The 16,873-nt window shown below is 39.9% G+C and overlaps 1 protein-coding gene and 1 long non-coding RNA gene across 3 annotated transcripts in view; one reads left to right on the top strand and one right to left on the bottom strand.

Annotated features, from left to right (window-relative positions):
- Positions 1-4,573: 4,573 nt before the first annotated feature.
- On the bottom strand, positions 4,574-7,577 carry LOC122703626. Its single transcript, XR_006343544.1, has 3 exons — positions 7,337-7,577; positions 6,415-6,595; positions 4,574-4,720 (listed from the first exon to the last, which is right to left on the bottom strand). It is a non-coding gene; the product is annotated as an uncharacterized LOC122703626 (long non-coding RNA).
- Positions 7,573-16,873, top strand: part of ACYP2 (acylphosphatase 2) — a 175,220-nt gene continuing 165,919 nt past the window's right edge. The window contains exon 1 of one of the 2 annotated variants that reach the window (XM_043918015.1): positions 7,573-7,850. In XM_043918015.1, coding sequence (XP_043773950.1) covers positions 7,709-7,850 — 142 coding nt within the window. In that variant the 5' untranslated portion in view covers positions 7,573-7,708. The remainder of the gene's footprint in view (positions 7,851-16,873) is intronic. The other variant, XM_043918014.1, reaches the window with a different exon arrangement.

The following is a 16,873-nucleotide window of genomic DNA, read 5'->3' as shown; positions in this document are numbered from 1 at the left end:
TGGCAACCCACTCTAGTATTCTTGCCTGGAGAATTCCATGGACAGAGGAGCCTGGTGGGCTATAGTCCATGGGGTCACAAAGAGTAAGACATGACTGAATGACTAACACATCCAGTTAAGATCTGCTTTAATGCTTTGAAAATCAACTGTTTAATCCTTAGTGTGAGCATGACTTACACACTCATCAAAAATTTAAATCATGTTCCATATACTGAAATACTTAAAAATATTTTTAAATCAATAATGCTGTTCATGCACTACAGACAGAAATCATTTTGAAATGTTAATTATGTATATAACAAGATATCAAAATGAACTTTTGAAGAGTTAACTTTTTATTTTAGGACAGTTGTAAATTTCTAAAAGTATTATGAAGCTAGTACAGAGTTCCCCTAATACCCTACACACAATTTCCCATTATTAATGTCATACATTAGGGTGGTACATTTTTTGGTCATAGTTACTGATGCCTTACTATTAACTAAAGTTAATCCTTTATTCAGATTTCCTCAGTTTTTACCTAAAATCCATTCTTCTGTTCCAGAACCCCACCCAGAATACACATTGAGTCATCATGTCTCCTGAGGCTCCTGTTATTGTTTCTCAGGACATCTTTGTTTTTCTTGATCTTGACAGTTTTGAGGATTATTTGTCACATATTTTGCAGAAGGAAAATGGATCCTTACCTTTTAAATTTTATTTTAAAACTTTACATAAAAATTTCAAATATAAGAAAATTAGAGAATAGTATAATAAATCCCCATGTACCCCTGACACAATTTCAATAACTATTATCAATATACTAAGCTCATTCTATCTACTCTATCCTACCCCCAACCCTGAGGGTTTTAAAGCAAGTCCCAAATATAGTTTCATAGATACTTCTAACACTTACATACCTCTAACAGATAAGGCCGTTAAAAAAAATATACCCACAACAAAGTTAAAAATAATTCTGTAATATTTAACAGTCAGCTTGTGCTCAAATTTCACCCAGTGGTCTCACAAATGTCTTAAACTTACAAATTCAAACGAAGATCCAAACAAAGTTTATACTGAATTCGGTTAATCTGAAAAAAGGACTTTTGTCTCAGTTTTACCTGAGACCTGAGACTTCAAACAAAACAATAGTTACACCCACTTTATGAGGTGCCAAACTACCTCTGTTGTCCAAAAGGAGTGTTTAAAACTGATTTTAAGGTCCTGAGCCCAGCACCCTTCTCAGGCTCAAGAGGATTTCTTTGAGAAAAGTTTCAGGGAAGCTATGGTTTTTCCCTTTGCCCCTCTCCCACCATGGGAGAGAGAAATGGGGTGTTTTCCCTTCACTGTATGCCTAGTGAGAGGGTCTTTAAAAGAACCACCTTGAGAGCTTGGCCTTTACTCCTTGAAGCTACAATGGGCTGGCCAGATTTAGAGAAAGTAAAGAGGCCAGGCTATGACCTGAATGATGCCTGCCAAGTGAAGCAAAAAGAGATGGTTGAATTCACAGCAAATTGTGACTTCTATCAATAGTAGGACAGAGATATCAGTTCAGTTCAGTTGCTCAGTTGTGTCCAACTCTTTACGATCCTATGGACAGTAGCATGCCAGGCTTCCTGTCCATCACCAACTCCTGGAGCTTACTGAAGCTCATATTCATTGAGTTGGTGATGCCATCCAACCATCTCATCCTCTGTCATCCCCTTCCCCTCCTGCCTTCAATCTTTCCTAGCATCAGGGTCTTTTTCAATGAGTCAGTTCTTCACATCAAGAGGCCAAAGTATTGGAGCTTCAGCTTCAACATCAGTCCTTCCAATGAATATTCAGGACTGATTTCCTTTAGGATGGACTGACTGTATCTCCTTGCAGTCCAAGGAACTCTCAAGAGTCTTCTCCAACACCACCGTTCAAAAGCATCAATTCTTCGGCACTCAGCTTTCTTTATAGTCCAACTCTCACAGTAGGGCAGAAATATGAGTCCTCATAATTAGATGTGATGGGAAGGCAGGGTCTGGTCTTGTGATTATTTTTAAAGAAATCCCTCCCATGCAGCCTTCTTCTACCTGGGGGCTAGTCTATCTCATAGAAAAGAGGATGGAGGTACAGCATTCAATACAGAGCTAGGATAGGGGTGTGAGTGAACAACTAAAGTGCAGGCACTGTCTATTAAGGGAACAAAAGTCAGGAATTTCTCATGAAGAAAAGCTCTACCAGAGTCCCCCTACCAGAAAGGAGCTGCAAAAGAATTAATCAGTTTTCAATATTTACCAATCGTGGGGAGCCCCAAGTATCAACACCTACCTGTTCCTCCCAGTTCCCTCCAGTTCTCATCTCGGAAGAAGTAAGGTGAGGGGAGGAATCAACCACGCTTGAGTCTCCTACCCCTGCATCAGCAGTCCCAACCTGGGAGCAGAAAGCAGCTTTAAGGCAAAACGAACTCCTGAGTTTTGAATATCAAATTGGACTATGATAAAAACTATCAAGTGATAAAGAACATCACCAAGAAAAAGAAATGCAAAAAGGCATTTAGTTGCCTGTGGAGGCCTTACAAATAGCTGAGAAAAGAAGCTAAAGGCAAAGGAGAAAAGGAAAGATATGCCCATCTGAATGCAGAGTTCCAAAGAATAACAAGGAGAGATAAGAAAGCCTTCCTTAGTGATCAATGCAAAGAAATAGATGAAAACAATAGAATGGGAAAGACCAGAGATATCTTCAAGAAAATTAGAGATACCAAGGGAACATTTCATGCAAAGATGGGTGCCATGAGGCAATCCTTCAAGAAGTTGAAGTTGAATAGTTCTATGAAGACCTACAAGATCTTGTACTAACACCCCAAAAAGATGTCCTTTTCATTATAGGGGACTGGAACGCAAAAGTAGGAAGTCAAGAAATACCTGGAGGAACAGGCAAATTTGGCCTTGGAGTACAAAATGAAGCAGGGCAAAGGCTAATAGAGTTTTGCCAAGAGAACATACTAGTCATAGGAAACACCCTCTTCCTACAACACAGGAGAAGACTTACACATGGACATCACCAGATGGTCAATACTGAAATCAGATTGATTATATTCTTTGCAGCCAAAGATGAAGAAGCTCTATACAGGCAGCAAAAACAAGATCGGAAGCTGACTGTGGCTCAGATCATGAACTCCTTATTGCCAAATTCAGACTGAAATTGAAGAAAGTAGGGAAAACCACTAGACCATTCAGATATGACCTAAATCAAATCCCTTATGATTATACAGTGGAAGTGACAAATAGATTCAAGGAATTAGATCTGACAAATAGAGTGCCTGAAGAACTATGGATGGAGGTTCATGATATTGTACAGGAGACAGGGAGCAAGACCATCCCCAAGAAAAAGAAATGCAAAAAGTCAAAATGGCTGTCTGAGGAGGCCTTACAAATAGCTGTGAAAAGAAGAGAAATGAAAGGCAAAGAAGAAAAGGAAAGACATACCTATCTGAATGCAGAGTTCCAAAGAATAGCGATGAGAGAGAAGAAAGCCTTTCTCAGTGGTCAATGCAAAGAAATAGAGGAAAACAATAGAATGAGAAACACTAGAGAACTCTTCAAGAAAATTGGCGATACCAAGGGAACATTTCATGCAAGGATCGGTACAATAAAGGACAGAAATGGTAGGGACCTAACAGAAGCAGAAGATATTAAGAAGAGGTGGCAGGAATACACAGAACTATATAAAAAGATCTTCATGACCCAGATAATCACGATGGTGTGATTATTCACCTGGAGCCAGATATCCTGGAATGCGAGGTCAAATGGGCCTTAGGAAGCATCACTACGAACAAAGCTAGTAGAGGTGATGGAATTCCAATTGAGCTATTTCCAATCTTAAAAGATGATGCTGTGAAAGTGCTACACTCAATATGCCAGCAAATTTGGAAAACTCAGCAGTGGCCACAGGACTGGAAAAGGTCAATTTTCATTCCAATCCCAAAGAAAGGCAATGCCAAAGAATGCTCAAACTACCACACAATTGCACTCATCTCACACGCTAGCAAAGTAATGTTCAAAATTCTCCAAGCCTGGCTTAAACAGTATGTGAACAGTGAACTTCCAGATGATCAAGCTGGATTTAGAAAAGGCAGAGGAATGAGAAATCAAATTGCCAACATCTGTTGGATCATTGAAAAAGCAAGAGAGTTCCAGAAAAACATCTACTTCTGCTTTATTGACTATGCCAAAGCCTTTGACTGTGTGGATCACAACAAACTTTGGAAAATTCTTCAAGAGATGGGAATACCAGACTACCTGACCTGCCTCAATTCATGTCCATTGAGTCGATAATGCCATCCAGTCATCTCATCCTCTGTCATCTCCTTCTCCTCTCACCTTCAATCTTTCCCAGCATGAGGGTGTTTTCAAATGAGTCAGTTCTTCGCATCAGGTGGCCAAAGTATTGGAGTTTCAGCTTCAGCATCAGTCCTGCCAATGAATATTTAGGACTGATTTCCTTTAGGATGGACTGGTTAGATCTCCTTGCAGTCCAAGGAACTTTCAAGAGTCTTCTCCAACACCATAGTTCAAAAGCATCAATTCTTTGGTGCTAAGCTTTCTTTATAGTCCAACTCTCACATCCATACATGACAACTACTGGAAAACTACAAAAACATTTCAGGCTCCTCTGTCCTCCACTCTCTCCAGGAGTTTGCTCAAATTCATGTCCATTGAGTCAGTTAGTTTTATTTGGAATGCACTGTAGAGACGTTTGACATACGTCACTGAAAAGAATGACATGAGACCTATGTTGATTATAGAGTCTGCATGGATAAAGTAATTTTCATCGTCCCTGACATCAGTTATATCTCAATACCAAATTTCTGAGAAATCACTCTAGGAATCGCTCTCAACTGACTATTCTGACAAATTATAGTCATTTACAGGTGACACCTTCTCAGTTCAGATGTCATTTGGACCCAGAGACTGTATTGTCTGTTCCTGTTTCACAGGTTCTGGGACCTGCTCATTTTTTACACCTGTATCACACAAGCAAGAGTTTCCTTTTCTATGTATTATGTTAAACGTGATCCTACATCACACACAAACTAAAGGGCTCAAGAAGGGAAGGCTATGACCAAGTTTTCCATTGAACTGGGAGTAACACAAAGCCTAGTTACTCCAAAGCTATTACTCAGGTTGCAAAATGAAAACTTTTTACCTAATTTAATCATGTATGTGAAGAGCTTGCTTACATTTGTTTGTATCAGAAGCCAAATAATCATATACTTACACAGTGTTGGCAATGATACGTTTCAGTTAGTACAGCCCTTTGAAAAATGATTTAGTAATGTGCATCAGGGATAAAACATGCTTGTACCTTTTGAATTGGTATTTTAAATTTTACCCTAGATAATTTTTAAATATGGGGGAAAAAGTGTGCAGGAATATTTCCTTCACAGTATTTTTTAGGCAGTGAAAAATTAAGAGGCAGAGTATATAACAACAGGCACTTAGTAGATGGTTATGCCTACTTAATAGAATATCATGAAATTACTAAAATATTAATTGGAAAAACTATAATATGGAAAAAGGAAGAATAAAAGTTGAATTTATACTATGATTTTAACTACTTAAAACACAAATATAAGAGAATATACAAAAATAATAAAAGTTGTGCTAGGGTTATGGATTTTTTCCTTCTATTTTTAAAATTTTTTCTAATTATGCACAAATGTTTTATTGTTTAAAGTTAGCTTAAGCATTAGCAACATTTGCTTAAAATTTTTAGTCTTAGAATCACACATCATTGGCAATCCATGCTGAAATGGTACATAATTTCTGTTTACTAATGTTCAGCTGTTGGCAGACAAAGTCAATTTTTTAGCTAAGCAAATGTCAGTTGTTCCCACTGCACTTCTAAAATTACAATACAGCTATGAAATAATTGGCAGGGAAGGGTACTTTGGGATAAACATGGAGAAAAGTCAAAGATTAAGAAAAGGAAAATGTCCACCTTTCCAGTCAGTGACAAAATCAGTAATAGGACTTCTTAGAATGCACAGTACTAGTGTGCAAGATAGCAAATAATTAGGATGAAATCTGGTAAGTACTTGCATAGGCCACTGAACAGGCTAGGGGAAGATTTGGGAACTAGAGTAGGTATTCTAGATAAAGTAGATCCAAGAGCAAAGGTTTTTTGTTTTTTCAAAACTCAGGGTGTGTTCAGAGAGCAGAGTAATCCCAGTGTCCTTAAAATAGGCTACCTATAACCTGCAGGATTAAAGAATCAGCCGCAAGGCAGTAGAGGTGGGTTCCATCCCTGAGTCAGGAAGATTGCCCTGGAGAAGGAAATGGCAACCCACTCCAGTATTCTTGCCTGGGAAATCCTATTGACTAAGGAGACTGGCGGACTACAGTCCATGTGGTTGCAAAAGAGTCCGACATGACTTAGTGACTAAACAGCAATAAAACTTACAGGATGGGTAGAAGCAGGTAATAAGAGATTAGTGGATGCTGAAGTTGTTCAGTCGCTAAGTCGTCTCTGACTTTTTTGCGAACCCATGAACTGTAGAATACCAGGCTCCTCTGTCCTTTACTCTCTCCTGGGTTTGCTCAAATTCATGTCCACTGAATGGGATGGTTTTATTTGGAATGCACTGTAGAGACGTTGAAGATTTCATGTTACTGAAAAGAATGACACGAGACCTACACTGATTCTAGGATCTGCATGGAATTAACTGAAAGGGAGATAAGAGGAAGAATAAGTTATGAGGACTCTGCAATAAACCATGATCTTCATTACATAAAATTACCTGGATTAGCACCCCCAGAATATATTTAAAATGGTTTAACCACGTTCTAACCAAGTTTTAGATAATTTGGGGTACTAATAGAATTAGCACATAATGTTGAATCAGATTGCAAAAGATTGTTTTAACTCTGTGGCCAGATTCAAAGTATTGAAACCAATAAATATGTTGAAAAGGCAAATTCTCAAAAGCAAAAGGATTTGTAATTCTAGAAGGCAGCAGATTATCAATAGCAGCATCCACATTTTGTGGAGTGGTGGGTTGCTTTAAGACATAACAGTCTCACGAGGAAGTAAAATTTTCTAAAGTATATACTGCTTTAACCTTCTAGGCAACTGGTGGTGTTGCTGAACAAAGACCTTAAAAAAGCTCTATCCGTTAACAGCAGACAAGATTTTTTTGTTTAACGCGTTTAGATTTTTAAAGTTTCTTGTCCTAGAATATATCAGAATCCATTTAGAATATGGATTCAGGCCCAAAGCCTTCCTGACTTAATAGAGAAGCAGATGCTGTTGCCACCATAAGAACGGCTCAAAATCACTCCCTAGATGTGGCAGTTACCTAAACGTTTAATAAAAATTTACTAACCAAGTACTCTGAATTACTGGGCTAGCAGATCTTTCATTTCGGAAGCAATCATTTTAGGGTACCAAACTACCCACGTCTGGGCCAAGCCTCCGGCTTTTGTTTACAGACACAGAGGAAGGAGCGCCGCGGTCCATTAAGTCGCAGGGCCGCGGAGCGGGCATCCCTCCTGGGAAGCGAGTCCGATTCCCCCAGGAGGGAGGGGCTGGGAAAGGAGCCCTCCGGCCGCCGCGGGCCCAGCGGCCTCTGCCTTCCAGGCATCCCGAGCTGCCCTCGCTCCCATTCCCCGCCGTCTCATTTGCCACCTCCCAACGCGTGACCCCGGCGCGTCGCGTCCCGGGCCGGTGTCAGACGCGGGGTGCGCCAAGCGGTCCCATGTGCCCCCTCCCTCTCGCGGCCGCCGCAGTCACCGCGCCCCGAACCCCGCTCCGGCTCCTCGGCAGAGGGCTCGCCGCCGCCATGTCTACCGCCCGGCCACTCAAATCCGTGGACTACGAAGTGTTCGGGAGAGTGCAGGGTAGGGGACCGCCCTACAGCGGGAGGTCAAAGAGGTGTTGGGGAAGAAGAATAGAAAGCTGCGACAAGCACAGCCCATCTCTAGGAGCCCCTGCCCCGTTGTGGCTGGGACTTCCGCCCGGCCATGACACAGCAAGAACGGGCGGGAAGGAGACCGAGGGAGCATGCGCAGGAGAGCTGGGGTGGCGGGGGAGGAGAGCGGAGACTCCTTAGGAGAAATGCTGGGAGAAGGAGGAACAGCCGGGCGCTGGGAGTGGGCCACCTACGGGGGTGCAAGGGGACCGCATCAAGAAGGCAAACTGAAGTGGGGGAGGAAAAGAGGAGGGTCCTTGAACTAGTGATCCCCGTTACTTGCCACTGAAACTACTGTGGTTGACTTGTTTCAGAATAGACTCCTAGATGGTGTTGGAGGCTTCATTTTGTAGGATGATAGTACTTTTGCCGGTGTAGCTCCTAAAGGAATTATTAAGTTGTTATCTTCTTTTTGTTCCGTCATAAGTTTAAATCGTTGCAAAGGATGTAATGTCTGGCTTATAGTAACTACCATTATTTCTAAATTAAAATGTTAAAAATCACTGAAATTTATCCAGTGGAATATAAATATGGTGGTGATTTAATATTTGCCATCATTGGTTCAAAACAGAAAGTGTTCAGTTCAGTCACTGAGCGGTTTTGGACTTCTTAGGACTCCATGGCCTGCAGCTTGCCAGACTTCCCTGTCTATCACCAACTCCTGGAGCATGCTCAAACTCATGTCCATAGAGCTGGTGATGCCATCCAACCATCTCATCCTGTCATACCCCTCTCCTCCTGCCTTCAGTCCTTCCCAGCGTCAGAGTCTTTTCAAATGAGTCAGTTCTTTACATCAGGTGGCCAAAGTATTGGAGTTTCAGCTTCAGCATCAGTCCTGCCAATGAATATTCAGGACTGATTTCCTTTAGGATGGACTGGCTGGATATCCTTGCAGTCCAAGGGACTCTCAAGAGTCTTCTCCAACAGCACAGTTCAAAAGCATGTATTCTTCCAGGCTCAGCTTTCTTTATAGTCCAACTCTCACATCCGTACATGACTACTGGAAAACCATAGCTTTGACTAGACCAGCTTTGTTGACAAAGTAATGTCTCTGCTTTTTATTATGCTGTGTAGGTTGGTCATAGCTTTTCTTCCAAAGAGCAAGTGTCTTTTAATTTCATGACTGCAGTCACCATCTACAGTGATTTTGGAGCCCCCCAAAATAAAGTCTCTCACTGTTTCCATACATTTGCCATGAAGTAATGGGACAGGATGCCATGATCTTCATTTTCTGAATGTTGAGTTTAAAGCCAACTTTTTCACTCTCCTTTTTCACTTTCATCAAGAGGCTCTTTAGTTCTTCTTCACTCTCTGCCATAAGGGTGGTGTCATCTGCATATCTGAGGTTATTGATATTTCTCCCGGCAATCTTGATTCCAGTTTGTGCTTCATCCAGCCCAGCATTTTGCATGATGTACTCTGCATGTAAGTTAAATAAGCAGAGTGACAATATACAGCCTTGATGTACTTCTTTCCCAATTTGGAACCAGTCTGTTGTCCCCAGTTCTAACTGTGCCCAGTTCTAACTGTTGCTTCTTGACCTGCATACAAATTTCTCAGGAGATGGTATTCCCATCTCTTTTAAGAATTTTCCACATTTTGTTGTGATCCACACAGTCAAAGGCTTTGGCATAGTCAATAAGGCAGAAGTAGATGTTTTTCTGGAACTTTCCTGCTTTTTTGATGATCCAATGGATGTTGGCAATTTGATCTCTGGTTCCTCTGCCTTTTCTAAATCCAACTTGAATATCTGGAAGTTTACAGTTCACATACTGTTGAAGTCTGGCTTGGAGAGTTTTGAGCATTACTTTGCTTGCATGAGTGCAATTGTGCGGTAGTTTGAACATTATTTGGCATTGCCTTTCCTTGTGATTGGAATGCAAACTGGCCTTTTCCAGTCCTGTGGCCACTGCTGAGTTTTCCAAATTTGCTGGCATATTGAGTGCAGTACTTTCACAGCGTTGTCTTTGAGGATTTGGAATAGCTCAACTGAAATTCCATCACCTCCACTAACTTTGTTCATAGTGATGCTTCCTTCCTAAGGTCCACTTTACTTTGCATTCCAGGATGTCTGGCTCTAGGTGAGCGGTCACACCATCGTGGTTAACTGGGTCATGAAAATCTTTTTTGTACAGTTCTTCTGTGTATTCTTGCAACCTCTTCTTAATATCTTCTGCTTCTGTTAGGTCAATACCATTTCTGTCCTTTATTGTGCTAATCGTTGCATGAAATATTCCCTTGGCATCTCTAATTTTCTTGAAGAAATCTCTAGTCTTTCCCCATTCAGTTGTTTCCTCTATTTCTTTGCATTGATCACTGAGGAAGGCTTTCTTATCTCTCCTTGCTGTTCTTTGGAACTCTGCTTTCAGATAGGTATATCTTTCCTGTTCTCCTTTGCCTTTAGCTTCTCTTCTTTTCTCAGCTATTTGTAGGGCCTCCTCAGACAACCATTTTTGCCTTCTGCATTTCTTTTTCTTGGAAATGGTCTTGATCCCTGCCTCCTGTACAATGTCGTGAACATCTGTCCATAGTTATTCAGTTACTCTATCAGGTCTAATTCCTTGAATCTATTTGTCACTTCCACTGTATAATCATAAGGGATTTGATTTAGGTCATATCTGAATGGTCTAGTGATTTTCCCTATTTTCTTCAATTTAAGTCTGAATTTGGCAATAAGGAGTTCATGATCTAAGCCACAGTCAGCTCCTGGTCTTGTTTTTGCTGCCTGTATAGAGCTTCTTCATCTTTGGCTGCAAAGAATCAATCTGATTTCGGTATTGACCATCTGGTGATGTCTGTGTGTAGAGTCGTCTCTTGTGTTGTTGGAAGAAGCTGTTTGCTATGACCAGTGCATTCTCTTGGCAAAACTCTATTAGCCTCTGCCCTGCTTCATTTTGTACTCCAAGGCCAAATTTGCCTGTTCCTCCAGGTGTTTCTTGACTTCCTACTTTTGTATTCCAGTCCCCTATAATGAAAAAGACATCTTTTTTGGGGTGTTAATTCTAGAAGGTCTTGTTGGTCTTTAGAGAACCGTTCAACTTCAGCTTTTTCAGCATTACTGGTTGGGGCATAGACTTGGATTCCTGTGATATTAGATGGTTTGACTTGGAAAAGAACAGAGATTGTTCTGCCATTTTTGAGATTGCACCCAAGTTTGCATCATACTTTGCATCAAACAGAATTTTCTGTTTTAATTTGATTTCCATTCAATTTCCCCCACAGAATTTTACCTGAGTGTTATGCTTTAGTGGTTCTGATTGGTGACCTACTGAACTTTTCTGCAGTTTGTATGTACATATATATGTATTTATAATATATTTTCTTAATTTCCTTTGACCATAAAGCTCTATTCTTCTTCTTTTTTTTTTATTTTGGCTTAAGTTACTATTGTGACTCTTATCAGAATACATTTGATGAAAATAATATAAATATATTTAAAAGTATGATAAACATTATTTAGAAGGTAAATTTGTTTGGAAATTTATTTCTTCAGGAGAAAGCTGGGGGTGTTTCATGAAACCTTGATTAGAGGGTTAAATTATCTTTGTATTTTGATACTTAGAGGTTTTTGCACCTTGGGGCAATGTACCTGAATAAGCTAAAGAATGGGTGAAAGTATGTCTTTTGTAAAGAAATAGGCCCTTATTTCAAATGGTAACTGGAAAGGGACATAGGAAAAGAAAATAAAGACAGACTACTGTTGTCTCCTCAATACAGGTCAGTTTTAGGGGGAAAAATATATATGGGATAAAGAAATTGATTACTTAAAATTATTCATGCCTTGTACTCTTCCTGCCTTACCATGTCTTTGGTATACCCAGGGACATGGTAATCTGCATTGAAAACGGACACAAAGAGCCATTGAAACACATAAAATATGACATAAAATATGAAAATGGTGACAGAGGTCACTTGACGAAGTATTTTGATTACTAGACAGACATGGGAGTAGTTGAGTGTGTGTGTGCACACGCGCGTGTGTGACATTTACTGAGAGTGTCCCATGTACTGAGCATCCTACTGCACGTGGGCTCAGTCGTTTGTGTCCGACTCTTTGTGGCCCTGCGGACCACTGGCTGCCAGGCTGCTCTGTCCATTCGATTCTCCAGGCAAGAATACTGGAGTGGGTTGCCATGCCCTTCTCCAGAGGATCTTCCTGATCCAGGGATTGAACCTGAGTCTCTTAAATCACGTACATTGGCAGGTGGGTTCTTTACCACTAGCGCCACCTGGGAAGCCCCATACACAAACAGTCAGGTTTAAAAATCAGCTTTAGGGCAATAAGCTCTGTTGTTTACAGTATATTAAATGGAAGAGAGTTGTTTTTCAGCCACTAAGTTGTGAAAGTACATGCATACTCTTGGCTTATCAAGGCCTAGTATGTGGGACAAACCCATAGTCACATATTTGCACATATATACACTGACGTTTGCTGAGGATTTAGGATGTGCCAAGCTCTGTACTCATTTAATCCTCAACCCTATGACCTCAACCAGCTTCCTCATTTAACAGAGAAATTAAGACACAGTGAAATAACTTTTCCAGGTTACAGGGAGTTAAGTGGTGGCAGTGGGGTTTGAACCGCAGCCAGAGCGCATGCTCTTAGTCACTATATCCTATTGCTCCTCCTCTCAGTGCCCTTTCCATATTTTTTTTGCCTTCCTCCTAACCTACGCACTGAGCATGTACATAAACTGGTGTAGGACATTTGGACCTGGACATCTAGAGCATTCCAGATGACCCTAAGGATGTTTTTATGGTCATTTTGGCTCCAGGGACACTTGACCTGGTCAGTAAGCAGTCAGCTCAGTCACTGTTCCCAGCCTGTGTCTCTCTGCGTCTCACAGAACTGCTCACAGTGTTCTAGTGGCTTACCTAAGAAATAAATACAAACCATTAGCTTTTTGCCCGAGTCATAATAATAGTGTAGAAATTATTGACAATAAATAATGAAACTTAAAAAAATTAATTTATAATATAAAATGAAAAATAAAGAGATCTTTAAAAAGTGTAGGATAATAAAAATCTTAGTGAATACTGGCTTATTAGAAATAATGGTTATGAAAGTAAATTTACCATGGAGGAAGATATAAGGACATATAATGTGAACAAAATATAGATTGATAAATTGTCATTAAAATATTTAAATGAAACTATTCTTAATGAAAATTGCTTAAATTATATAAAAATTAATATGGAAAAATGGAAAATGACTGTCCTGTCCTGATAGAAAATTGATCAATGAGTTGAATTAGCTTGATGGAGCTTATGACAGAAAATACTTTCTAGCCAAAAAGGTATGCTGTAATATTTATATTTAGAATGTTTGAATTTAAATCATCCTTGGTGACAAAATGGTAGTCAAAATGTTCCAGGAGTCAAATATACTCTGCCTTGTTCTCAAATACACATACCCTAATTTGCAAACAGACTGCATTTCAAGAAATAGTTTATAAGTTGATTGTTTGAAACTCAGGAAAATTATTTATGGAAATAATATTACAAATAGTCTGTTTATTTCTCAGACCCTTCTGCAAAGTCCACACATAGAGCTGTAGCCTTGTTGACAGAAATAATCAATAAGCAATCTATAATAGGAATAGGAAAGAGTTTTATTTCAGCTAAACTAAGGACTATAGCCTGGAAGATAGTCCCTCAGATAATTCTGAGGAACTGCTCTGGAGAAGCATGATTTCCAGCCCAGTTTTATATCTTATCAAAGCAAAGAACATCTAACAAATTAGGGATTCATTCCTTCAAGATTTCAAAGAAATAGATTGGCATGTACACAGTGAGTCACTAACCTTAGCACCTGGGAAGAAAGTCTTATCATCGAAGGAGCACCAGCATTGGTGTCCCAGTAAGAGAGGGATTTAATCTGTATTATTTTATTTATTTATTTATTATTTTTTGGCCACATTGTGTGGCATGCAGGATCTTAGTTCCCCAACCATGGATGTAACCCATGCCCCTTGCAGTGGAAGCGCAGAGTCTTAACTACTCGATGGACAAGGAAGTCCCTTAATCTTTATTTTTAACATGAATATACTTTACTTCTTGGTAATACACCCTTTTATTTAATAGTTAAAGCACATATACAGTGTATGTTTGATAAGCCACAAATAGGCTGTTTTAGTTAGCATAGAAGTCAAGTTAACTCTTGGATGAGCCAGCATGACTTCCCCATACTTCAGTATGTGGACATTTCTTCCATCAGGCTGCAGCTGCTCTCCATTGTTGCACTTCTATCCCTTCCCCCCTTTTTTTTTAATAATAATTTTTTGTTGTTTTAGAGCAGTTTTAGAATTATAGAAAAGTTAGAAAGATACTACAGAGAATTCTTGTACACTACAAATCCAGTTTCCCCCATGGTAAACGTCTTCCACTGTATGGTACCTTTGTCAGAACTGGTAAGCCAACATTGATACATTATTTTTAACTAAAGTCTGTTTTCTCAAGTCCTCTTGGATTCAGGATTCATCTAGGCTATTACATTGCATTTAGTCATTTTGTCCTCTTAGGTTTCTTTCTGCTGTGATAGTTTCTCAGACTTGCCTTGTTTTCCATGACCTTGACAGTTTGGAGGAGTGGTTTGAAGCTAGGTACCTTGTAGAATGCTCCCAAACTGGGATTTGTCTAGTATTTTTGTTATAAGACCAAGGTTGTGGGTTATCAGGAGGAAGACCACAGAGGTAAAATGCTTCTCTCTTCGCACTGTATAGATGTACACACTATCAACATGACTTACCACTGTTGATGTTAACCTTGATCACCTGGCTGAGACAGTGTTTGTCCGCTCTTAAGTTACTTTTTTTTCCTCCTCCCTTTCTGTCCTTTACTTTATCTCCACGTTCTCCACGTTCTCAAGAAGCTCCATGTTTTTTCCCATCAACTTCTGCTGCGTTGGGGGCTTTAGGATTGAGGAAGTAGGGGGACTGACCTGTGTTTTTATTTTTTATTTTTTATTTTTTTTTAAGTGAAGTGAGTGAAGTCGCTCAGTCGTGTCCGACTCTTTGCGACCCTGTGGACTGTAGCCCACCAGGCTCCTCCGTCCATCGGATTCTCCAGGCAAGAGTACTGGAGTGGGTTGCCATTTCCTTCTCCTGACCTGTGTTTTTAAAGCATTCATATCTATGGCATGGTTTATCATGTTCCTATACATAATTAGTTATGGAGAATAATATAATCTGTAACTTTGAAAGAGGAACTGATTAACCAGTGTATATAGATGCTTTACCAATGCTCAGATTAATACTAACAACACTTGTAGAAGTGGGTTGTGGCAATATGTTAGTTTACCTGTACATTAGAAATTCAACAGTTCATTTTGATGGTGTTGACTCAGATTAGAATGGGAGTACCTTACTGGACTACAACAATAAGTTTTCTTTAAGATTTCTTAAAATGAAAATTGAGATGAATTACTGAATAGTTTGGTTAGAAACCACATGATTCAGGTGTACATGATTTTCCTATGTAGATAGGTAGGTGGAAAAGATGGGTTTTAGAGGTTGAAAATTTTAATACACTAAAGTCAAGAAATGTGATTATCTTTCTCATTTTTTCCCCTATAGCATTTCATTTGTAATTCTATTCTATTTCTTGCTTTTTGCTTCTCCAAATCCATTCTTTTTTCAACTATACTTATTTGTATACACATATCTGTGTCTCTAACTTGACAATAAAGCTGCTGCTAAGTCACTTCAGTCATGTCCGACTCTGTGCGACCCGATGACTGCAGCCCACCAGGCTCCTCTGTCCCTGGGATTCTCCAGGCAAGGATACTGGAGTGGGTTGCCATTTCCTTCTCCGAGACAATAAGGATGGCATTTTATTTATTTATTTATTTAATTTTTTTTTTTTTTAAGGATGGCATTTTAAAGGTCAAGCTAGCTTGTTTTTGTATCCCCTACAGGCTGTGCTTCTGATATGGACTCCCATGTATCTCAAATTAAATTGAAGTGCTTGTGGATAGTTGAGTTAGAGAAGAAACAGTAGTATAATGGCTGTTTAGACTATTTGAAAGATGCCATGGTGTGTAGCTCCAGGGGACAGATCCTAGATGGATGGTGAAAGGTGGAGGTGAGGCAGAATTTTATTCCTTAGAAGAAAGACCTTTCTAACAATTAAAAATATTTAAAGTCATTAAGGGCTACTTTGTAAGGTAATGACTGGATGGCTTCCTGCATTCAAAATTGACACATGCAGTCAAATCCCAGGATGAAGGGGGTACAGTTTAATATGAAAATGTGATTTTTCATGAAATGACGCTGATGTTTAAAATCCATCATATGGTTTCTTTAAATACTAATGCTTCTTTGTGGATTTAAAGTATGATTTGCTTTGCAAATCTTCACCTCAGAGTTCCTGCCTGACACATCTTTTCACAAAGCAAGGTCCAGTTGCAGCTGATTGAGCCTGGACTGAGTGGCATATTGTATCTGAGTCCCTCATGACCGAAGCGGCTGGTGTCTGTCCCAGTTTCTAGAGCAGTGTGTCTGTAAAAATCCTGCGTGTGTCACATCAGCTTCCCTTCTCTTTAGCAAGCAGGGTGGAAGCAGTGCAGAGAGGCCATGGAAGCTCATGGAAGCATCATCTCCAATACAAGCCCAGTCCTGAGAGTGCTCAGTTCCAGCCAGTGCTGATCAACTGCAGAAAATCTGTGGCCACATTCACTTTTTTCCTATATGGACCTCCCTCTGTTACACAGTATGCTTCAAACTAGGGATCAGGATTTTCAGAAAGACTCTGGGAAAATTCCAAGTGTATTATAGAGCTTTGAACAGTTAGTTCCTGCATGGTTCACTGCTTCAGAAAGCTAATGGGCTGGAGGTCCTGACCCCTCTTGATTCACATTCCTTCTAAGGCTTTAAAATAAGAGTTGTGGTTGAGGGGCCCAATAAACACCACCACTATTCATTATGTGAATTATTGACAAGTCCACTCCAGTAT

Source organism: Cervus elaphus, chromosome 11 (genome assembly GCF_910594005.1).
Source record: "Cervus elaphus chromosome 11, mCerEla1.1, whole genome shotgun sequence".
Classification (NCBI taxonomy): Eukaryota; Metazoa; Chordata; class Mammalia; order Artiodactyla; family Cervidae; genus Cervus; species Cervus elaphus.
The sequence above is the reverse complement of the archived record's forward strand: the minus strand, read 5'-3'. Positions and strand labels throughout refer to the sequence as shown.